The 23152-nt window shown below is 51.9% G+C and overlaps 4 protein-coding genes and 2 non-coding genes across 6 annotated transcripts in view; 2 read left to right on the top strand and 4 right to left on the bottom strand.

The window, feature by feature from the left end:
* Positions 1-1698: 1698 nt before the first annotated feature.
* On the top strand, positions 1699-6465 carry TRIM69 (tripartite motif containing 69). The gene is given in 9 exon segments (XM_067305808.1): positions 1699-2175; positions 2908-3003; positions 3688-3720; positions 3722-3925; positions 4685-4707; positions 4808-4820; positions 5001-5199; positions 5863-6051; positions 6054-6465. Coding segments are annotated over 9 exon segments (1587 nt in total). The 3' UTR covers positions 6407-6465.
* An 817-nt stretch (positions 6466-7282) lies between these two features.
* Positions 7283-12771, top strand: TERB2 (telomere repeat binding bouquet formation protein 2). Its single transcript, XM_067305807.1, has 7 exons — positions 7283-7346; positions 7769-8009; positions 9813-9958; positions 10328-10389; positions 11145-11230; positions 11564-11655; positions 12264-12771. Exons 1-7 carry the CDS (start codon positions 7283-7285, stop codon positions 12404-12406), a joined length of 834 nt encoding a protein of 277 aa, XP_067161908.1. The 3' UTR covers positions 12407-12771.
* Positions 12772-13699: 928 nt separating this feature from the next.
* Positions 13700-19921, bottom strand: RPS17 (ribosomal protein S17). The gene is made up of 5 exons (XM_067305487.1): positions 19832-19921; positions 19103-19254; positions 17881-17986; positions 14739-14804; positions 13700-13824 (listed from the first exon to the last, which is right to left on the bottom strand). Exons 1-5 carry the CDS (start codon positions 19832-19834, stop codon positions 13744-13746), a joined length of 408 nt encoding a protein of 135 aa, XP_067161588.1. The 5' UTR covers positions 19835-19921; the 3' UTR covers positions 13700-13743.
* Positions 17112-17244, bottom strand: LOC136993445 (small nucleolar RNA SNORA71). The gene has a single exon (XR_010885770.1). It is a non-coding gene; the product is annotated as a small nucleolar RNA SNORA71 (small nucleolar RNA).
* On the bottom strand, positions 18236-18368 carry LOC136993450 (small nucleolar RNA SNORA71). Its single transcript, XR_010885775.1, has one exon. It is a non-coding gene; the product is annotated as a small nucleolar RNA SNORA71 (small nucleolar RNA).
* A 1091-nt stretch (positions 19922-21012) lies between the features above and the next one.
* CPEB1 (cytoplasmic polyadenylation element binding protein 1) overlaps positions 21013-23152 on the bottom strand; it is a 48361-nt gene continuing 46221 nt past the window's right edge. Inside the window, exon 12 of the mRNA XM_067305325.1 lies at positions 21013-22398. Within this exon, the coding sequence (XP_067161426.1) occupies positions 22288-22398 (111 nt within the window). The 3' untranslated portion in view covers positions 21013-22287. The remainder of the gene's footprint in view (positions 22399-23152) is intronic.

The raw sequence follows: 23152 nt of genomic DNA, 5'->3' as shown, positions 1-23152 counted from the left end.
TGAGTGCTGCAGGCCTGCTTCTGTCTCTGCTGCTATCCGTCAAGTAAAGGAATCCCGATACACCCGTTGTTTTCTACCAGATCTGTTTTGACTTCTCTTGATGTGGAAGCAGGGTGTCCTCCTGTTTGATTTCCCCTTCCTCCAAGGAGCTCACTGACTTGACACTTGCCCTTAAGATGCTACTTCAGTGTCGTACCATATCCAGACCCAAATGAGTTCTCTGCTTTCACAGGCTTTGATGGCCACTGGGTTGTGGGTAAATCTGGAGGGTGGGGGCACTGCCCTGAGTTGCAGTTTTTCCATGGAGAAGATTCAGGAACGTTTTTCTTCTGGAGAATAGCCACTTATGTAGGTTTGAAGTGGACACCCTAGCTGAGAGTGTTAATGTGTGGAGTAAAGCTGGGCTGAGGGGAAGCAGGTATGAGTCAGCTACTTTCACTTGCCAGCTGTTTTTCTGTTCTGCAAGTGGCTTGACCCAACAATGAGGAAGTCTAGTTTAGAGTCTGGTCTTGTGTCACACTTCAGGTTGAACAAGATTTTGATGGGAGTACCCCAAAATGGTAGAACTACAGAAGCTACTTAGCAGAACCCTGTAGCCTGTGTAGCTACAGATCAGTCTGCTTTTATTTTATGCAAAAGTCAGTGCAATTACTTCATGATTGTACCATTCAGTCAGGGAGGATTGAATTTCTGCAGATTTCATGTGTGTGAACAAGGATTCCTGTCAAGTATGTTCAACCTGGAGGACATGATCTATCATACTTATTTTGGGGGGGCATATTATGATTTACGGTGACTTGGAACTGCCAAGACAGAACATTCACTTATGAATGATGTTTTGGCTTGCTGTCATAGCCTCTTCCATTATAATTGCTTTCTGTGCAAGACAAGGAGAAAAATTGTCCTACACAAACTTTTGTCTTCTATGTGCTTTGCTTGAAAATACATTTTAGGCAAAACCAAGTTGTTTACTGCAAGTAACGGTCTCTCAGCCTCTGATTAAAATCATCTGAAAATGCTGGGATGAAAGTGTTCTTTATATCCCAGTTGTCCATTCTCAGAGAGAGAGGAATCTGTTTCTAGAAATGAGGAATCGAATTTAATCTTACTTTTTTGGACTGCTTGACAGGGATTGAGTGCAGTGATTTATGTTGGTCTCCCATCGGCATTATCTCAAGGGTGATGGGTGGGATGCAGGTGCCATGGGAGACGGCTGTGTCTTCATGCCCTGTTTTCTGCTGAATGTCAAAGCAAACATGTCTGCGATGCCTCTCCTGGGGTGAGGGGTAGAAAACGAGCTGGTCACTCCGTGGGGACCCACAAGGGTCAACGGGACGTCATTCCTCACCAGGCTCTGGGGCTCCCACCCAGGGCTGGCTCCTTCTGGCCACCACCCCCTTCCAGAACCTTCCTTCAGCCCAACAGCTGCCCGGGCAGACGTATGGACAGACAGCCAAGGTCAGCCCCGGGCAGAGGGGTCATGCGAGCCCACCTTGGCCATGGGATGGGGGTTTCTGGGGGTCCTGGGGTTGCCCTGGGTGGTGGGCTGGGAGCTGCCTCTCCTCAGGGACCCAAACCTGAAGCAGCGTTGCCCCTCGTTTCACCTAGTTTTGCCAGAACTGCGCCAGGATCTCACTCTGATCACCTTTTTCTGGTAGGACTTGTTTTTCAGTTCGATCTAAGCTGGTTTCTCCCAACATGATGTCACCCAGCACAGCTGTTGCCTTTTTCTTGCCGACATCCATATGTGAGACTGAAAGCTTGTCTAACCTAACTCCAGAGTTACCGGGCAGTCTTTTCGGCAAACACTTGTCCTGTACCATCTGCATGAAGTGGTTTAAAGAGCCGGTGATTTTGCCCTGCAGCCACAACTTCTGCAAGCTGTGTATTAAAAATATCTGGGTGAAGATGGTGCTTTGCGCTTGCCCAGAGTGTCAGGCTGAGGTCCCAGATGGGCAATACATAGAAAACACAGTAGTGGGAAAGGCGCTGGAGAGCCTGAAGGGCTTCCAGGTGGAGCAGGGCAAGCAGAAGTGCAGCGAACACGGCAAACCCCTCGTGTTCTTCCGGAAACCGGATGGGAAACTGGCCTGCTTCCTCTGCCGAGAGTCGCAGGCGTCCGAGGACCAGATCGGCCAGTTTCTGCTCGTACCCGATGACACGCAGCACTATGTGGTAGTTATCGTGCGAACACAGTAAGACTCTGTCAACTATTTGATCATGTGTCAGAGACCTCGCTGCTAACGAGACCAACAAGGAACCATGGTTTTGCTGACAAATGACTTTGGATGCAGTCAATCCTCTGTGCTGAAAAAGCCGATGGCTCCTCGAATTTATCCTACCAAGGCACTGCAAAACTTGGCCTGCAATGCCAGCCATGCTTCAGAGCCCAGCCCAGGCCCACCCCAGCCCTGAGTAACGGTCCTGCAGGATTTCTGCAGGAGAAGATGGTCTGGGAGGGAAGAAAAGTTCTTTTCTAAGAGATTTCAAGTAGAAGCAGTAGGTCTGTGGCTGGGCAGATGGGTCTGTTTGTTTGCTTATTAGGGCTTGTCCAAGCTGAGATCTTTTGATGAAGTATTACTTTATGCTGAAAGGATAAGCTGCCGTGAAGGCCGATGCTGAAGGAATATCCTCACCCTCTCTCTTCAGGCTCCTTCACATGCCCTGCAGTGCGGCTAACTGCTCAAACCAGGCAGATCGCTTGCAGCCTTCTCCCAGACATTAGTGACAGCAGGGCTGTTGAAGGAGTGGGAAAGGGGAATACGTGCACATCCATCACGTAAGCTCATCCCCCTCCAGTTATTTCTTTTCTTACATATGGTAAGTCAAGAGAAAGGATTTGTCCTGAATTCTCTGGGGGGACTGAAGAGGATCACAGGGTAATGGCTGTGTGTATCACACCAACAGGAAAACCTGATCTTAATTAGGACCCGAGTGGAGTCCGCTCTGCAGAAGCTGAAGATCCTCTGGCACAGGCAAAAAGAGCAAATCGCGTCCCACCAGGTGAGTAGCATTTATTCAGCAGACAGCTGCGCTCCGACAGAAACCGCTGGTTTTCCTCCAGAGTGATGGGTCTACTCTGCAGAGGAGGCCCTACAGATGTCCGACCACAGCTGCGGCATAGATCAGCCATCGTAACGTACATCACCATCTTCCCGCACGAGGGAAGGCTTTGTCCTTATTGCACTCGTTGTGGTATTGCTTAGGAAGTATTTCGACAACTTACTCAAAAAGCCCCCATTTGGGGGAGTGCCATGCATGTAAATCCTGGGGGGCCGTCCAGTTTTGATTAACATCACAATTTCGGGACCACATCTAGCACAACCTTCTCTATTTTATCAGGCACCGGTCATATTTGTGTTTTGCGTGGCACCCTGTGCCTACCTGCCCAAGCAGTCCTGTCAAGGGCCAGGATGGAATTTGGAGCACTGTATCAGCCTGGGGTGATTTTCCTTCTTCCTCAGAAATATCAGGCATTGGCCAAGGCTGGAGATGAATATCTGGCTGACTGGACCAGCGGTCCAATTTTGTAAAAAGGTTCTCCAGTCTTTCCAGGGGATAGGGTTGTTGTAGGATGTCTGGGTAAGTATGAAGCATGAAACAAGTCTCAGTTGTGGTTTATGAACTACAAGCAATTTTGTTGACAGCAAAATATTTCCCAGGTTAACAAAGAATCTGTGTTTTTAGGAGAACAGGTTACTTCTTCAACATCACATCTCTTTCTTTGGCGTTTTTAAAGCTTCACCAGTTCCTTCATGGCAGAGAGAAAAGACTAGTGAATGAGCTGCAAGAGGAGGGGAAAATCTTTCTTCAAGACATGCAGCTGAATACGGGTGTCCTTCAAGAAAAGTGTAACCAAGCAAAAGAGATACTGATACACATTCAGTCCCGGCTCTACCACCACAACTCCATCAGCTTCCTAACAGTGAGAAATTGAGGTTTAAATAAAAAGCTAAAAGAGAGGGTGGTTTAGCAAAGAGATAACCTGGGGAATGCGAGACCTTCTTGGAAAGGAGTGAGGGGGGACAAGAAAGGAGAATCCACGGCATGTTTAGTAATTATTTGTAACTTTACATTTCCATATGGATGAGCTCTGAACAGCAAGCTTTGAAATATAAACCAGCTTCAGATAAATCTTGTGGGTTATCACCAAGGACATCTGTATGGAAATAAACTCTTGTGTTGCTTGTGCCTGCTCCTGTTGTAGCTTGAGAGGGTTTTTTTTTAATTTTATTTTTTTTCACAGCAAGAAATTGCACAGCAACAAGCAATGCATGTGGTCTGGGTAGGAAATAAGCAGGGGGGAGAAAGGATTCAGGATGCACCAAAATCTCCTTAGCTAAAGCCTGGGTGCCCAATTCCATGCCAAGTGTGCATGTAGCTCCCTGCAGCCCAGCTTCTCCCCAGGAAGGAGAAAGGAAATGCTGCAGGCTTGCATGGCTTCCAACTCAGACATTTCTGATACTTCAGTGGAAATGAGTTTGGGATCTGCAAAACCCATCGAGCTGGGTCCTGGCAAATCGCCACAAAGTGTTTGTTGAAACACTCGTGCTATACTTGCAAGAGGAAAGGTGCACAGTCCCCAAAGCAGCACCAGCTGCCTGTTTCAGCTCAGCTAACCAGGGCTTACCTGCATGGCAAATACACCATTACTCAACACTTCTTCTTGCCTTTCATTTAACAGGGTATCAAGTCCTTCATGAACAGGTAAGTGCAAGCAAAAAAAAATTCTTTGGGTTGTTTAAAAACTTGCTGAAAAATGAGCAAGAATCAAAGACTCTGGCTTTCCGTATCACATTTCAATAAGGCTGAATAATCATGTAACTTGAAAATGACTGTTTTGGACCTATTCAGCTTTGCTTAAGTAGTAAAATCCACTAGGAAGAATTTTCTGGAATGTGCACAAAATACGAGCGTGGAGGAGAGTTGGCTGAGCGTCATAATGTGGCTGTGTCGCAGCCACGTGCAGTCCAGCCGAATCCAGGTAAATCCAGCTGCAGTGCTGGATTTACCCCATATTTACTGGGCTCTGTGATCACAACCTAACTGACAAGGTGATTTGCTGCCTGCCCAGCTTGCAGGAAAAAGCACACACCCTGTCTGAAGGTCAGCTAGTCTGCCGTGAACTCAGCCCGGGGCAATTCAAGGGTCCAATCCAGTATACTGCATGGAAGGAAATGAAATCCGTACTTAGTCCAGGTAAAAAGACACTGCTTTCTTATCACCACCATGTTTTGTCACCGCCCTCAAGGAAAAGGCATACAGAGCATCTCAACAGCAGCTCGTTCGGAGCTGCTCCGGGAATGAATCAGCACCAGGCAGGGAAGGAGACCACAGTCTTGGCCTCATTTTTCTGCAGAAGCTGGAAGAGATTCAGAAAATGGGACAGGGTGATGGCAGGAACGGAAAGGCTGATCTTACGACCACCGCAGCTGGATGCTGCTCTGGGGAACTGGGTTGTAGCTATGCTTCTGCCACCGCCTTCCTCTGCACCACAGATCGTCAGCCACAAAAAAATTGGTGTTTGGCCCATAACTCAGCCTGTCTCATTTCCGGAGATAGATAAACTGCAGATAAACTCTGAGAAGTTGTAGTGGGAGTTGAGAACCCTCAGCAGTACGGTTTGAGAAGCATACGGCTTTAGTGCTAGTTGGTGGCAGTGGCTTCCTTCCTCCTGGCCAGGCTGGGCCAACTTTAGCAGTGGCTCTTTTACAGCAATTCTGGACAGGACCTCTGCTTGCTCTGGCCACCTTGAAGAGCCTCATTAGTCTCAGTACTATGGCATCTAGTCCTTCATACAAAGTAGCATGCTAAACATTTCCTTTGCTGTTAGCTTTTCTTTTTTTTTCATTTTCTCCCTAGGCCTGTCTTTGATAACGCTAGGCCCTAAAACAGCACATCCAAACCTCGTGCTGTCTGCAGATCTAACCAGTGTGAGACATGCCGATGTAAAACAGATGCTCCCCAATACCCCAGAGAGGTTTGACTCCAGCGTCGCAGTCCTGGGAGCTGAAGGCTTTACCTCAGGGAAACATTACTGGGAAGTAGAGTTGAGAAGAAGACCGAATGGACTTTGGGAGTGGTGAAAGGGTCCATCAACCACAAAAAGAAGCACCCGCTCTCACCCAGAGAGGGCTACTGGCTCCTAATGTTGAGAAACAGGAATGAACTTAAAGCTCTGGACATAGCCACGAAAGGGCTGATCCTGAGGACGGGCATCTCTAAGATCGGGGTATACCTGGACTATGAGGAGGGGCAAGTATCCTTTTATGAGGCTAACAAGATGTCCCACATCTACACATTCATGGACACTTTTACGGAAAAACTTCACCCATATTTCTGCCCGTGCTTGAATGAGGCAGGGGAGAACAGCCACCCACTGAAAATGTTTTCCTCCAAAATATAGGCTCAGCTTTACCGGCATTTCACTTCCAGAGTATGTTCCTTGGGGTCTGAGATAACAAAACACGGTGGCTTAGTGACACACCGTTTCTGAGACAGTCTGACGCGGCTTTGCAGCCCCACTTGAACACCCGGCATCTCTAGTGTTTGATTTACAGCTCTCACTGTTAATTTGACAGGGCTTTTCAGATACCGAGGGGAGAGTCAAGACGTCGGGGAGGTTTTTCGTGGCAGGCTCGGTGGGCAAGGTGGGATTTGTGCTTGGCAGGATCCCGAGCGCCTTTCCCGCCTCTGGGCTGGCAGAGACGCGCTCCGGAGGGTCAGCCTGGGAGCTGATGGGGTCCCCTCTCACGCAGCCGGGCTGGGAAACTGTTAGGAAAGTGCCTCGGAGCAGGGAACGGGGGTGATCGGCAGCGCAAATGTGCGTGGGGGAGCCCCTGGGCCAAGCGGGGGGGGGGGGGGGGGGGGGGCAACACCGGCCCAGCTCCCAGGGCTGGGGGTGTGAAGGCTCCCACAGGCGCTGCCCCGTGCTAGTGGCGTGGTGCTCGGCGCAGCGGGTCGCACAGCGCGTGAGGAGCTCTGTTCCTCGGAGCACGAGACGCGGGGCTTCGCGGGGCGGCGGGGGCCAAAGTGGCCCCCCAGGCAGGGCGGCGGGGGCGGCCGAGGTGCCCGGCACCCCGAGGAGCCGCTGCCAGGCCCCAGAGTGGGAGGAAAGGTTGGGGGTGGTGTGGGAAGGGGGTCGGGACAAGGGGGGCAACGCCGCCTGGGGGGGGCCCCGCGGGGGCGCCTCGCTGCCCCTCAGCACCCGCCGCCCCTCAGGGGCCGCCGCCATCTGCCGCTGCCCCTCAGTGCCGCCGCTGCTGCCCCGCGCCACGTCGTGATGTTCCGGGGCCACCGGGCCTGGTTCTCCCGGAGCGTCAGCCCAGGCCTGCGGGAGCTGTGGGGTGAGGGGCGCCCCGGCACCCGTCCCCGGTCCGGACATGGCGGGATGGGGCAGGACAGGGGGCCACAGCTCTGTTATCCCTCAGGGGGCAGAGCAATGGGGGCAAAGCGTGTGGGGCAGAGCCCAGTCACCACAAGAGGGGCAGTGGGGCGCAGCCCTGTCACCCCTCAGAGGGGCAGAGCAATGGGGCAGAGCCCTGTCACCCTGTGGGGGGGGGGAAGGCCCTGTTCACCCCTCAGAGGGGCAGAGCAATGGGGCAGAGCCCTGTCACCTGGGGGGGGGGGGGCGAGCAGGCTGAGCCCCCTGCACAGGGGGAAGAGCGTGGGGGTCCACGGTGGGGGCAGCACCCGTCCCCTGGTGCTGGGGCAGGGCACAGCCCCTGCGGAGGGGACGGATGGGGGGAGACCCTCAGCCGCCTCCCAGGCCGGGTCACACAGGCCGGGCCCCAGCGGGAGGACACAACGGGGGGGGGGGGGCAGTGTGGCCTCGGCCCCCGAAACCAGCCCCCGGCCGAGCCGCCGGAGCAGGGGCGCGGGGGGCCTCCCGCACCCGCCTTCGGCCTCACCCTCCTCCTTGCCGCAGAGGCCGAGGGGGGGTTGCTCGCCCGGCGCCGGGACGCCGACTACCTCTTCAGCAGCGATGCCGCCCACCCGGACACGCGGAGGTAGGCCACCGCCGCTGCCGCTCTTCCCCTCCTCGTTGCCATTTCGGAACACGTCCGCAGTTAAATTTCTCGCTTTTTCCCGCTTAAAAGGGTCTTTTTTCAACGACAGGTTTGGAGACGCTGTGCGCTCTGCCCGTGTTAGCCCTCTCGCCGTAGTTTATCTCGTATAAGCATAGCCTGCTTGAAGGTGTCCGTTATAAAGCATGTATATAAAGAACAAAAGGGAATGAAAGATAACAAAAATTAATGGAAGCGTAGATAACGTTCACGGCGGGGTTAAGCCCGTGTTTAATGGAAGCAAACGTCCGTTACAAACTGCGGTGGCATTTTCCAAGCTCCTAGCAGCGTTCCCACTGAAGCCTGGGGGGGTTTCACCGCTTAGTTCAGCCTGAACCGGCGCTAATACCGAACGCTGCTGAGCGCTCACCTCACGATAAGCTATACTTAGAGCCGGCCCAGACAAAACATAAAATGGCTGTAAAAATAATTTAGCTTGTGCACGCATGAGGCTGACCTAACTCCGGTGGTGGGGGTTAAAAGGAAGGTGCTGATACCGGCATAGCTGTTCGTGTGGGAAGCTGAGCACGACGGGACGGCGAGCTGATAAAACGGCATTCGCACGAGGACCAGCGCCACCACTGCCGCCACCGCACCGCCTGCCCTTAACCTTGGCACCAAACCCCTGCGCGGAACCGACCGGTTAAACACACCTTTGACTTCCAACCCAGATGGCGTTTCTGTGAATTAAATTAATCGCGCTGTTTTCTGCTTCTTGTTAACTTTGAATTGACCTACTGAAAAACTCCAGATCTAAAAAAATTGAGCTGACATCATCCCCAGGGCTACAGCGTAAATAAGGAAGTAACCACACACAAAGCAAGCCACAGTGCGTTAACTCTTTAAAGCTAAGACCGCAGATAAAAAAAGACTGTATAACACCCAGAAAAGGGCTAAATTGCTGTTTTCATTCTGCTTATTTGATAAAAAATAAGAGAGCTCAACAATGTTTTTGCATGAGACCTACAAACATAGGAAAAGATGATATGAGATCTTCCCCCACTGAGTATTTGTGTATATTAAATATCATGTAAATACATATGTGAGCGGGAATGACAGTTTTCTACTTCCTCCTGCTACTCTGCACCAGGTCCCCTAATGGCTAGAATAAGCAGGTTGCTTAACATGTTGTTGCTTAAAACTGGCTTAGATTTTATAATCCTTCAGTCACTGACACTGGCCTTGGTAGGGGAATCCAAAGAATCCTTGAATAATGACTTTCCTTCAGCCACAAAATCCCTTGTGCATCCTGCTAGACTGTAGGTCATAGTCTACTAGTTGAGGGGTAGAAGACTTTTCTATGGCTATGCAAAATTTTAAGTATTTAAATATTCCCCCACCTTCCCCCAAGAACTCAAACATCTCCAATAGTGGATTGCAGAACAGTGCCATTTAATCCCTAAAAATAAACACTTACCTGTTCCCCTGGGTTCTTCCTCCAGGCTGTTCTAAGAAAGTGCCAGGCAGCTGGGAGCTGAACCTGGTATTTGTGATGAGTCTCATAGCTAGAAAATAACAGTGTTTCTTAATGTTCTAAAGGCCAGACGTCATGCTTTTTTTTAACCTGCATTAAGGCAGTAATATTAGAGCAGATCGGTTTTAACAATAATATCCCTTTAGACTTGCATTAGCTGAAGCTGACAGCTAGCCTTGTACTTCCAGTTTAATCACTGCCAAAGATAATTATGTTTTGGTTTCTTTTTCAGGCTTACCTTTAGAAACCAGATGTCTTTTTTTCTCTTCCAGAATACATGAGAGCCTGGATTACTTAGACGGTAGAGCTACAGTTTTTCATTCGTGTTATCTCTCCGCATGGGCAAATACCAGCTCAGAAATGAAACAGTCAGTAGTTCTGGGACACTTCATTCTGCCTCCTGCCTGCTTGCAAGAAGGTTAGGGAAAACAGCCGGCTTTTACTCCATGCTGTATTCCCCATAAGCATAGACATTTGGGGGGATGCCAAACCAACATCGGACTCCAGTTACCTCTGCTCTGTGGGTGGGGAATTTCCTTCTGCTGGGTGTGAGTCTTCCTCCCTGGCGGGCAGATGGAAAGGCAGAGTGAACGAGGTTTTGCCTTTGAAGAAATTAGTGCCCAACCTAAAATATTGCATTAGCAAGCAATGCCATTCGGCGAGCTTCTGCCCATGTTCCTGAGTGCATTAGTGATAACCTATGCAAGTAGGGGCTTGCTTGGACAGAGACTGCTAGCCAGTGTCATTGTTTAATGCTTTTACGTTCATTTATTTTTGTTCATGGCAGAAATCAGAAGAAAAATTGGTAGTTTTATTTGGGAGCAGATGGATGATTCCCTCTTGGAACAGGTAAGATGAGAAGTATATACAGGTGGTGTTGACCTGTCCTATAAAAAAATTGGTTGTATCAACTTCAGGAACCCCTGGTTTTCATCCCTCAAACCAAATATGGGATCAAACGTTCCTGTGCTTGCTGTGCTGTGTGTCCCCCAGCGTGACATCCCAGGGGCACAACACTGGATTAAGTATGGGATGTGCAGAAGGGATTTTCTCCCTTACACCTCATAGCCATCCTGTCTCCCCATACATCCTTCTGGCGGCTCCAATAACCAGGCTGCCTCTGGAGTTGCTGAGATCTGAGTTCAGCCATGCCGTATGGCATTTTCTTTCTGCATGACCCTGTGTAGCTCCAAGACACTGCACGCTGTCTTCTTGAAGTAATTTCTAAGTCCTTTTGAAGGAAAACCATGTTTGGATTTCCAATTTTATTGTAAATTGTGCTTGAAAAAAGAAGCCCTGAAAATACCACTCTTCTGGATCAAGTCTCTAGTGTGGTTTTTTTTTTTCAAGTTCAGAAATAGCAAATTCATACTGTTCACAGACTACATATAGAGCCAGCAGCAATGGTAAGGAAGCACTCAAAAAAGAGAAGTGCACACTCCAAAGCTTTGTGCCTTTTCTCCCATCGCAGGTGAGTAGGCGAGGTGGCTTAAAGACAATATCCCTACTGTGCCACAAGCATGGATTTACTGTCTTGGCAAATTGCATTAAGTTGAAGGGATCAAGTGCACAATTTTAATTTAATTCTGTGTTGATAATTGCAGCGCAGTGAAAGTCTACTTGATGAACCAGAGATGGTGAGAAAAGACAGGGAGCAGGAAGTGGAAGATGCACTAGATCTGTGTGAAAGGTATGTTCCTCACCCTCAGTGGTAGGATTTGGATATGCAAGATGTGTGTCCAGGGTCCTCCACTCCCCCATCCTTTGCTCCCTGCAAAAACAGAAGCTGCAGCAGGACCTCTGGTTTGGCACACGTCAGGTGCCACTGAAGGGATGGCCTTGGAAGCTGCGTGATCATACCGTGACGTTGAGGCCCACAGCCTGGATTTGGGCATGGCTGCACAAGGAAAGGAAAGCTGAACTTTCCTTAAGCACCCAAGCCTGCTGAGTCAGCCCAAACCATCAGCTTTCAGAAAACACACAAACCAGGAAATAACACAGCCATCTTTTCTCCCCAAAATAGCAGTGAAGAAAAAACAGATTCAAGAACAACAACCCAAGGGGAATTTGCATACCATGCACTTCAGGAATACCCAGTGAATAACATGGTGACAGGTAAAGCTTAGCACAGGTAGACATTCAAGAAGTGGAAAATATGCCTAAAAACGACGGAGGATGATGACGAAGAAGCAGGGCCCATATTGTGTCCTGGGTTCCTTAGTTCTTTCTGTTACTTACATGTGCAGACCTGTTTCCAGTTCTGGCTGTGTACAGTTAATGTTCATACAGTTTTATTTGGATTTGCTCTTTACCCAACTGCCAGACTCAAAAATTGTTATAGGTTTCATTTAACAACTGTAACCGTCTTTTTATTGATACTGCTTGGTTTTGATACATCTGTATTGCTTATTACTTGTCACCTTACTTCCTGTGGTGTAGGTAAATTTAAAAGGTGGTGCTGCAGTAATTGCTCTAGGTATAAGAGATTGCTGTAATTAAACTTCCTGGCTAGTAAATCTTAGAACCTTATTTTCCCCAGACATTATCTGAAATCTATTTCCAACCCTTAGAGACTTCCAAGAGAAAAACCGGCCATGGCTATTAATTCTGATGGTGCGACTGCAATTGCTCCCTTCTCCACAGCACTTTTTCTGCAGTTCTTGCTTTGTCTAACGAGAGTAGCCCAGACTTCCCCTGATGAGACTTGCACTTTCTGTTTGCAGGCTACGTCTCTGCTCGTGACATGAAGAAATACGTTGGAGAGCTACGCGATTTCATTCCTGGCACCTCAGGTTACACAGCATATTGGATTCAAAATGAAATTAACAGTTACTCTGATGTGAAAAATAAATTGAAAAGAAAATAAGTAACAGGTGGCTTGTTCCCAGCAAAAACTTGATTAAGCTCTGCCAGAATACTATCAGGGATGTATAGATCCATTCTGCTTAATAACATCCCACAGTTAGACTTTTAGATGCTTACTTGTTCTCTCTGCTCTGCAGCTTGATGGTTATTTTAACTGTCAGTCTGTGTACTTACTGTGTTTTGGTTAGATAGTGAAGAGATTGGAGGTATTGAACTGGAAATTCTCAGTTAAATCTCTGTAGTACTTGGGGATTTATAAATTATCCCTGCTTGGCTTATCCTGACTACAGCTCAGCATGTTCAATTTATATTTAAATATCCGGCTCTGTTTGCTGTAAACATTCTCTTCTTTAGTAAGTATTTGAAACATATTCCACGGTGAACTTAAATATAGACCGATATCTCAGAGAAGAGCGAATCCTTTGCCTTTTTATTTGTATCAGGGGATTTAAGATGGTCATCCTGTGGTTGTGAAAGGCAGAGGCTGGCCCAGGCTCTCCCAGAGCAAAGGTGAACACCCTGGGTTTGCATGGGAGGCTTTGTGTGCTGGGCCCCAAACTTCCTCTAAGCAGAGCCCATGTCCCTCACAGGCCACGCAAAGGCCTGAGTGCAAGTGCCAAAGTCGGTCACACAAAGACCAGGAAGCAAAACACGTGGATCGAGGCTCCTCATCCAGCCAGGCTGCCCCAGGGCCAGCTCCACAGGGGAGCTTCCATCCCCGAATACAGCGTGCTCTGCAGCCCAGTTCACTCCCCTCCTAGAAAGATGAGTCAAGGCAAGACTTTTCCCTCTTTAGTTCAAGTACCTTAGATGACAAACACAACTACAAAAGGCAGCTTTTATTTCGGCACAGCATGCCCCCTCGATAGCCACCCCAGCAGAACAACAGCCCTAACAACAGCCCTGAGTTTTTTTCCCAGACCTGCACTACAGGCAGCTGCCAGGAGCTTTTGGAAAGATCACAGTCAGAACACACACCGGGCAAAAGCAGGACGCACAGAGAGCGAGGAGCTCCAGCAGGCCCCAGGAAGACACCACGCTCGCCCTCTCGTGGCTGCACGCCACCACCAGGAGGGCAGCACACAGGCCTGCAGGAAAGCCTGTAAAAACGTCACACCTCAGTCTCAAATAGCCAGGAAAGACCCCTAAAATCTGTCCATAAACGTGGAGGTATTAATTTTCCTCACACCTCAAAGCCTTGGAGAGTCGTCCTTGGGACTCAGCATCCCAGAAGAATCAGCCCACCCCTATTCATCCACGTGGAAACAGGCTTTGAAAGAAGAAGTAGGCCAAATTGGTTTCCCATGTTTATTGGAAAAGTGACATACAGCGACAGGCTCAGAGAGCTCCTCGGGGTGTTTTGAAGTTCATCCCCACCGTGGGCTGTGTGACCTGCAGGTTGGAGAGGCTGCCGAAGTCCTGGAAGACAGCACAGGAAGAGTCACTCAACACTGCACGCTGCCAGCCCTGGCCCCCCTGGCCTGCTCCTGCCCTGGCTGCCTGTCAGTGCTCAACCCCGCCAAGGGGGAAGGCAGATTCCCCCCAGCCTCTCCCAAGAGGAGCAGAAAGGGAAGCACTGAACACGCTGCGGTAGGAGGAAAGGTGGACCCACATCTTGGGGACACCTGGGACCAGCTTATGTCACTGTCGGTGAGAAGGTGAGAAGGCCACCCTGTTCCGGAGACCACTTCTGCGGGCAGCTGGGGAAACTGCTCTTTTGTGGTTGAACTGTCTCAGCTTGGGGTAAAGATGGTCCCTGCTGCCACCTGACAGGAAGGAGAGCTGTGCACCAAGCCCCAGCTAGCAAGAGCTGATGGGGTTGGAAGTCGGGGTGGTGGGGGAAGCGGGGAGGGCGGAAGGCACATCCACCCCTGCTAGCACGGTCCAGGGCAAAACAATTCCGCCTTTCCCCTTCCATTCCACAGGTGCCAGGAATTCTAGGAGAGGGAGCACGTGACAGACAGACCTCTTACACGGCACTGTGTAGAAACCCCCTCAGGTTTCTGATGAAAGGGGACACAAGCGCTCCACTTCCCAGTGTTAGGGTCCCATTTGAGGAAGAACAGCTTATGTGGGGATTAACCCACCTGCGAGTCCCAGATCAAAGGTTCACTGGCTCCCTGAAGCCAACAGGGCTTGGCCTCCTTGTTGCCTTTGAGCACAGGGACCAACTACCCCCTGCTCACTTGCCCAGAACATTCACATCTTCAGCCAACATTATCAAGCCCCTCATTGCACCTACAGCACTGCCAGGGACATCACCGGCAGTCTCGGCATGGCTACAAAAGGCAAAAGCCTTCCTCGCTAGCAGAAGGATGGCTCAGACTACTCACCAGAAGCTTCAGCATTTCCTTGGTGTCAGGGTCAACTTCAATGATCTCCTGGTCGAGAGCAGAGACCTGAGGATGGAAGAGAGATGTTCAGAACTGCCCAGCAATTTATTCCATGTGAACAAGATCTCACTGGCCACCACGGGGAACAGCTCCAGTGCCAGCAACCGTATGAGCCTGGAAGACACATGCAAATGTAGCTCGGGCCACAGGAACATCAGATGAAATGCTTCTTCCTCAGGAGTTTGGGCGCTGGCTGCTACCTGTGAAGGGCCAAGCCTGGCACTGAGGTTTTCACTGTTCCTCGCATCACAAGCTTCATCTGCCAGCAAATGCTATGGACACCTACACATTCCAGCTCTCCTGCCGAAACACCGCGAGAGACTACCTTACCGCAGACGGGTGCTACGCGGGGAGGGGTGCCTATTTTAATGCGAGTCCCCACCAGCTTTGCAAGCCTGGCCAGCACCTCCATCCACTCCGCACTCACAGGACAGCAACAACCAACACTCCCAAGAGGAGCCGGGTCAGGTTCTCCGCGCTGGCTTAGGCAGGTTGGGACGGCAGCGCGCTCCACTGCTTTAGCTCAGTTGCGGTGTCAGCTGACAACCCCGGCTGTCCTGTTTCTGTTGCCATGTCCTGCTGGCTAGCAGGCCCACAGCTGTACCAAATCTCTGTGATTACCACTAAAATTCACATTTATCTCAGAGTTCTGCCACTTGGGTCCTAAAGCAAGGACGCGTTATTAGCAGTCTGACCGCCGCTGGGCCACAAACAGCAATGCTCAGCAACTGCCTGGGCTGCACCTCTCGGCAGTCCTGCATCCCACAACTCTTCAGAGCTAGGAACCCAAGGTCTCCTGCTCTGCAATTTCAGTGCAATCTCCCCTTCTTCTCTCAAGACCTCACGTCTTGACCTCTGTGCACTTCTTCCCCAACAGGCTATTTATGAACCCTGCAGTACGCAGGGCACCTTTTCCGGGTTGAATTTGATAGGCGGCCCGTCCGCCCGAGTCACGTCCAGTAGTGCGCGTCATAGGAGAATGGAAGCAACATCTGCGTCAGATGGAAGTGCCGAAATTAGGGGTTGGTGCAGCCGATGTTATTTGGGCTACCCGATCTTACGCCCCACAGATGTGCTAACCGCTCCAACGTCCCTCCAGCTCACAACCAGGGCAAAGCATAGACGGGGTACCAACGGTTCCGGAAGACTGAGCAGACTCACCGTCTATGTGAAGAATTTTACTCTGCTTTGAGCCAAAGGCTGGCGGCATGCCTGCTCTATAGGGTTAGAGGCAGGCGGTAGGCTGTCAACCACTTGGTCCTTGCTGTCTCGCTAGAGGCCAGAGGACCTCACAGGGCCCGCGCCCTGCTACAACACCCGGAATGCACAGGCATTGGCTCAGGGGGACCACTGGATAGGTCTCCCCTGACCACATCGCTCGACCAGCCGACAGGGCTGACAAGCAAAGCCGTACCCGCCCCATAGACGGCATGCCGTGTCACATCCGGTTAATGTTGGTTGACCTGTTCCCCAGGCAGGTCAGAGCCAAGTCGGTGACGGTCATCGGGACCGCCACCACGCCCATTTATTGAAACAGTATTTTTTACAAGAAACAATGAATTACCGAGGTTCAGCTAACATTGCATTGACAGCTACAACACAAACATTCCTTCCCTGCTCAGGGAAGGGAGGAATAAGAACTATAAGCATCAGGAGCAACTTCTTCCACCAGCACCACCTCGTCCTGCCTTTGAAATGCAGCTAGGTCACTACATGAACTACTTGAATGGTTTCCTCTAGGCCTCTTATACCCGCTTGGGAAACATCTGCAGCTTACTCCAAGACAGCCTCACAGGTCACCACAACTTTTCTTATGCCCCAACACCCCAAGTTTTAGGGATACGTAGAAGAGTATCTGCACGGAGCTGCCAATATTCCATGAGTCATTTCTAGATGTTAGGAGCAAGAGAGTCAAACCAAGCCCTGGCTTTAGCCTAGAGCAAAGCCTGCTTTCTGTGGAGGGCAGTGTTACTCCATCTTGGGTTAGCACAGCCAAGACGATAAAGTGGTGAGGGCATCCGTGAGGAAGTTCTAGAAACGGGGAGGACAGCACCAGCCTGTCTTACTACACTGACAAGGCTCCTGCGACAGTCCTAGCATCATACCTATTCTTCCTAGATCCAGAATTTGATTGTCGCTAAAATAATCTTCCATCTAACCAAACCCTATGCCAAGCCCTAGCACCAACGATTTACAAGAGCTGAAGAGCAGAGGTGAGGCTTGGAACTGACCATTTCTTTTTGTGCTGCACAGAAAATAACAGCTTTATCAGAAGCTGACTAAGGAGACATGGAAGACGGGCAAGAAGCAGGGTGTCTGAAAGCTACAGGGTTTGGGAGGGATGGTATTTAACCCACCAAACACGGGAAATGCTTTCAAAATTCCTCTTCCTGCACTATCAATGATCAGGTCACGCACCAGACCTAAATCACTTTCGAATGCAGGTTCAAGATGAAAGACTCGAGCAGGCATTTCTGCACAACAACAAGCAGAGCACCCAAGCGGGCAACGCTCTGCTCTCCTGGCATCCTTTTCCAAGAGCTTGGCATTCCGGTGCTGTTCTACAAACCTGGAGCAGCTCACAGATTTTTAACCACCACCTCTCTTTAGTGACATATAGTGTACACTAGTTTTTAAGCCACTCTGAAATGTTATTCTGCATAACATCAAGTTATTTTTGCCTCAGTTTAAATTAGAAAAATTGAGGACAGATATTATCCCCCCCCTCCACCCAGCAAACTGGTGGTGGAGTTAACACACAAGAAGTCAGCCGCTCTTGCCAACCCATGCAGCAAAAGTTTTGAGGAAAAGCCAGGAGTGCCTCAGATACAAGGCCAAAATCCACCTCCATCCTTCCCTCTTCGACCTAAATCCTCCCAGTTGTAGCTGAGGTTTTGTTTTAAAGGAGTTAAGAGGCCACTAGCGAAAAACCATTACATGTGGGTGTTCTTTAAGGATGCATTCCTCATTAGAGCGATAAGGAAAAAAGATATCTCAAGGCAAGCAGGATGGACAGACCCTACAGCCTCTCTGTGTGGAGACAGACACCTAAGTAAGCTCTCAAGCGCAGCCAGAAACTCACCTCTGGGACGTAGTTATCCCTCCTCTCTCTTTCCTCTTCCTGCAGTTTGATGGAGATGCCTCTGACAGGCCCCCTCTGAATGCGCTTCATCAGATGGGTGACATACCTGCAGGAAACAAGCAGAAGACCATCCATCCAGGGCCCGCTTTTCTGACACACCAGTTTCAACACACGGAGTCAAAGCCTCCGTTTTCCACCCCTGCTTTCTCAAAATTGTGGCAGATTTCATACTGGATTCAGGCAGCCAGAACGGCTCACGTCAACCCCCCTATGGTATGCCAGGGAGATCAGCTCCACTGCCAGAATCCTCCTGACCTAGGTGTTATTTCACCGCCTCAGATTAGCACCAGAAAAGTGTACGAAAGTAACAGGGTCTGGTAGGGATGGGAATGAGCCCACCAAACACGGGAAAAATTTTCAAAATTCTTCTCCCTGCACTATCAATGACCAGGTCACAGACAAGACCAGAATCACTTTCGAATGCAGGTTCCAGCACAACATTTTCAGTGCTGTTCACAGTCCTGTGAAGAAACTGGACAGAAAAACCCTCTGCACAGTGATGTCCAGTTGGCTAACAGGACACTGCCCTGTTTTTTCCCAGGCTCTCCTAAGAGAGATTCCCTTCCAAATGCTCTGTGCCTATTTTGATCTCGAGCTTAAGACAATCCTTACAGCCTTCTTAGCAAACAAACACTAACCTAGGTGCTGTTGCCCTTGGGGAAAAAAAAAGTTTCCACATCAGCTCCAGAACTATACAGAAGAAGTTGTCACTGTCCTTATGTATGGGAGACCATAAAGATTCAGAGTTTTGTTACTAAGCACAGCTAAATATCAGTTTCACCTGATATCCTGCAGCTAACAGACATTTGAGAAGTGGTGGAAACATCTTGTAAATCCATCTCAATCTAGCAAGGAAGGCCTGAACGCCAACGGGAAGACATTTCCGGTATTCAAGCAGCACAACGGCATAGGAAGAGGACAGTTAAAAGTTTAAGCTGAAGCATCTCCTCCAAGACAGCAGCACTCCAGAGATCCTAACACAGCTCCAGCGTCTGGGGAGCAGGATGCAGCGACTCGTATAACGCACACGCGTGTCTGCACAGGAGTAACTTGCAACAGTGAATTCCTCGCACCCACCGCACGGGGCCTGACTGCGCCCCGCAGGCCAGACCCCGCCTCGCCCTCGCCGGGGAGGCCCCGGCTAACCCCGGGGCCGCCTTACCCCGCAATCTTGTTGCGCAGTTTCTTGCTGGGGATGATGGCGATTTCCTCGCACACCCGCTTGTTCGTGTGGAAGTCGTTCCCCAGGCGGGTGTAGTACTTCTCGATGATAACCCGGGCGGCCTTTTTCACCGTCTTCGTTCGCACGCGTCCCTACGCAGGTGGGGAAAACGGGTCACACCGAAGCTCGGTAAAGCGCTGCCCCGTCTTCGGGCAGCTGCCCCGGGGCAAGGCAGACCTGCCCGCGCCCGGCCCGCAGCCCCCGGGCTCTGCGCTGCCCGGCCACCGCCGCCGCGCTGCGGCCGAGGAAGCAGCCGGGGGAACCGGCCTCTAAGCCGCCTCCCCCCAGCCCCACGGCAGGGCCCGGCGCCCCGGCCCGGGCCCGCAGGCTCGGCACGGCCCCTCGCACCCCGCCGGTGTCCGCCTCGGAGGGCCCGGCCCGGTTCCCCTCCCTCCCCAGGCCGCGGGCCCGGCCCGGTTGCCCCCACCCCGGGCTCACAGGCCCCCCCGGCCCGGCCCGGCCCGGCCCGGCCCGGTTCCCCCGTTGGTGGCCCGCAGGTCCCGCCGGCCGCCGCTCCCCGCCCGGCCGCAGCCCGCGGCCCCTCGCCCCGCCGCGCTCCCCCGCACTGCCCCGGGGCCGGCAGGGCGGCGCGGCCCCCCGGGCGGAGCGGCGGCGGCGGCGGATGGCGGCGGATGGCAGCGGCGGCGCCGGGCGCGGGCCGGGACCCACCATGTTGGCAGCGGCCACGGAAAGAGAGCGAAGGGGGGGGAAGGCGGGAGGTGCCGGGCGCGGCGCCCTGCCGCCACAGCGCCGCCTCGCGGCCCGGAGGGCGCCTGCAGCGGTGCGGGGCTCGGGGGCGGGGCAGGACACCTGGGGGCGTGGCGGGGACCAGGGGGCGTGGCCAGGGACGGGGGGCGTGGCTGAAAGGGCCGGCGGGCGGCGGCGGCGGCGCCCCAGCGCCCCCCGGCAGCGGAGCGCGGCGATAGCGGCGGCGGCGGCCTCGGCCCAGGCCCCCGCGGGGTCGCCCCTGCCCGCACCGCGCCTGGCCGGGCGGGCGGCCCTGGCCCCCAAGCGCTGGCGGCGGCTGGGCCGCGAGCAGAGCAGCCGCGCAGCTCGGCCGCAGCCGGGAGCCCCGTGCAGGGCCGCAGGCCGCAGCCTGCACCCCACAGGGATGCTGGCAGCTGCACTGCCAGGGGCTGTGCTCCAGCACCCCCCACAACCCCCTCCAGGAGCATGGGGCACCCAGGGGCCTCTACACCCAGTGCCCCACATCCTGTTCAGCCCCCATCCGGGTAGCCTGGAGCCTGAAGCCCTGTGCCGAAGGGAACCAAGAGCCTGGGACTCCCTGTGCCATCCCACCCAGCTCAGCCTTACCCCCCAGCCTGCCTCGAGTGTCACATACACACCAGGGGGATGAGTCTGGGGGGCCTTAGACTCTGCCACCCCCCTCCCAGGAGGATGGGCATGCATGGGGGAAGGGGGGTTAGACCATTCCCTCTTTTCCAATTAACCTCGTTAGCTTGCTGCTGTAAATAGGGGAGCTCCATCTGGAGCCTGGCAGCTTCTGCTGGGGGGTCCCCAGGGCACCAGCCGAAGGAGCCTTTCGTAAATGGTATCTAAAAACGCATTTCCCAGGGCAGAGGCTGCCTCTGTTCACACACGCCTGAGTCACCTACGCCAGCCCCGAGCTCCCTCTGGAGCTGGGAGAGGCACAAGCCTGGTGTCAGAGCACTGTCACCTCCCTGCAGTGTCAAGGCTGGATGCACACTGCTATTTTTAACAGCAGCTGAAGCAGGGAGAGGGGAGGGTAAGAGACAACGCAGCCCTCCCGCCTCCCCCCAAGTTAAGGGGCATCCTTTCCCCCCGCCACACGCCCCTGGGGTCAAAGAGCACAACCAGGTTTGCTGCAACGTGTTTATTATGTGCCAAAAACTACACCACAGCTTACTCCACGCATCTGTAGGAGAGTGCAGTCTTGCCTGCATATACTACAATGAGGTAGAGACTTCACACACAGCTTCACAAAAACCCACAAAGAGCAGCTGGGATATGCAACAATGCAACATCAGCTCAGCAGGAAAAAGGGAGAAATTATGACACTGGTTCTTTGGCACACAGCTTCCGATAGAGGGGAAAGTAAAAAAAAGAAAAATTATAAAGTTCTCAAATCCCAGCAGCATTTCAGTCGACTGCACTGTTACTTCATACATTTCTTAAACAAAAGGAAAAGTACTTGTCCCCTCTAAGAGAAAGGGCTCCTATGAACCTTCATCTGTCCACCGAAACGCAGCCCTTTTTTAGCTAGTTACAAAAGAAAAGTAAGTCCTGTGACTTTGTGATTAAAAACCTCTATCAACCCCCCTTAAGTGCAACTTAAAAAAGTGCAACAAACTATTTAAAACTATATACAGCAGCTCAGAGATCGTTTATCCGGTCCAGTTTCAAATCCAAAAATCCTGTCCTTTTCCGTTGCAAACCCCTCGATTTACAACTTCCCACCAGCAGCCCCCAGACACAAATTGCAATAATGTTAAAAGCTGCCAGGAAAGAAAAATCTCTCGTTTCAAACGACTTAAAAACTGTTTAAGAGTGTAAAAAGGAACTGGTAAAAACCCTCGAGCGTAAAATATGAAATATGATTTGGTTTAAATGAAGAGCAAAGTCTCCTTGTTGTTACAGTAAAAAACGCCAGCTGAACATTCAGTTTATGCCGTTCAGATGGGGGTTAAATGAATGGAAAGGCACTGTATGGCAACTGCAAAAAAATGGAGCCAATGAGACCTGCATTATTACCATCAGTATTGCAAGGAATGTAAAAAAGCGCCTTTAATAAATAAAAAACCTAGGTGAAGGCATCTGCATAAACACCTTCTCAACACGTGGCCCTTTTTGCTTCTCGTCAGCAAACTAGGAACCAAAGTCTGGGAACTGCAGAATCGCTTGAGGGGCGCTCCCCCCCTCAAAAACCCCAAACAAAACCCGACAAAATTCACTGTGCATTAGTGCAGAAACAAAAAGACCAGCAAGTGCAAACGTGAATGTAAGATTTCCCCATTAGTCCTCAGGAAGCGCGTTCCCAGCCTGGGTCTGGCACCAGCAGGCACGCTCGTGCGCTCTCCACTTGGCAGGTTAACAAAAGGACTTTCTCCTGCGCCTGCGGCGGCCCCCGAGCCTCGGCGGCCTCTTTAGCTGGAGTCTCTGTTCTTCTGGTTGCGCATCAGCGGGCGGTGGTGACGCAGGACCTCCATGGAGTGCTGCCAGTGCCAGCAGGAGCGACAGAAGTACTTGAAGCAGATCTGGGGGGAGAGCACAGGGGTATGCGGTAGGTCAGGATGGGTGGCTCCTGACCCATTTGAGGTGGGAGGAAGCACCAGCTGCTTTCCTGGCTTGGCAATGCCGGACCTGGAAGGCTCCCAGCATGTCAGGGAAGTGGCACCCCTCTCCCCGGTTTCACAGCCCCTGTGACAAACCCGTGCCAGCAAGGCAGGACTTTGAATGCTGCTTGAGCAGCAGGGAGGGAATTTCAGCCATGCTGCAGGAGGGCGTGTTGCAGGTGGGTGGTGGCGATTTTGCAGCATGGCCCTTTTTAAAAAGGGGATTTGAAACCTAGAAACTCAGCACTGGTCAGAAGCCTCCCAAGGCCACTTCTAGCTGGGGTCTGGGGCTACCACACATCTAACCCACCACCTGCACAGGGCACACAGGCCACAGGAGCCATGGCACAGCTCCATCAATGCTTGCCATACTCCCATTTCCATCTCCCAGTGAGAGCGAGTGGAGCATGCTGCAGCTCAATGATCTCCTCTCCATGGGAAGCCGCTGGACTCTGGCCAAGCTCCTTTGCCCACAGCAAGTGGAGGTCAGCCAGAGTCCCCTACATTGCAGGCAGCCCCAGGACCAACTGCAGAGCAGCAGCACTCCAACTTCCAGCTTTAGTGCCACCACTCTCAGCTTCATTGTCACCATGTTCTTAGCAGCAACCTCCCCCCGGGGCAGCCCATGGCACGCTGCTGCCTGTTGCCCATGGCAGGTCCCTGCAGCCCTGCTCAA

This window comes from Apteryx mantelli, chromosome 15 (genome assembly GCF_036417845.1).
Source record: "Apteryx mantelli isolate bAptMan1 chromosome 15, bAptMan1.hap1, whole genome shotgun sequence".
Taxonomy (NCBI): domain Eukaryota; kingdom Metazoa; phylum Chordata; class Aves; order Apterygiformes; family Apterygidae; genus Apteryx; species Apteryx mantelli.
This window is presented reverse-complemented; position numbering and strand designations above follow the sequence as displayed.

Bases quoted from the DNA above. Each gene is read 5' to 3' on its own strand.
- TERB2 (XM_067305807.1), top strand. From the start codon at position 7,283: ATGTTCCGGGGCCACCGGGCCTGGTTCTCCCGGAGCGTCAGCCCAGGC. The intron at 9,959-10,327 runs GTTAGGGAAAAC...TGTTCATGGCAG, and splicing joins TCCTGCCTGCTTGCAAGAAG to AAATCAGAAGAAAAATTGGT. The intron at 11,656-12,263 runs GTAAAGCTTAGC...TTCTGTTTGCAG, and splicing joins AGTGAATAACATGGTGACAG to GCTACGTCTCTGCTCGTGAC.
- RPS17 (XM_067305487.1), bottom strand. The intron at 17,987-19,102 runs GTAAGGCGGCCC...TGTTTCCTGCAG, and splicing joins CTGCGCAACAAGATTGCGGG to GTATGTCACCCATCTGATGA. The intron at 13,825-14,738 runs GTGAGTAGTCTG...GCTGTCTTCCAG, and splicing joins AGGAAATGCTGAAGCTTCTG to GACTTCGGCAGCCTCTCCAA.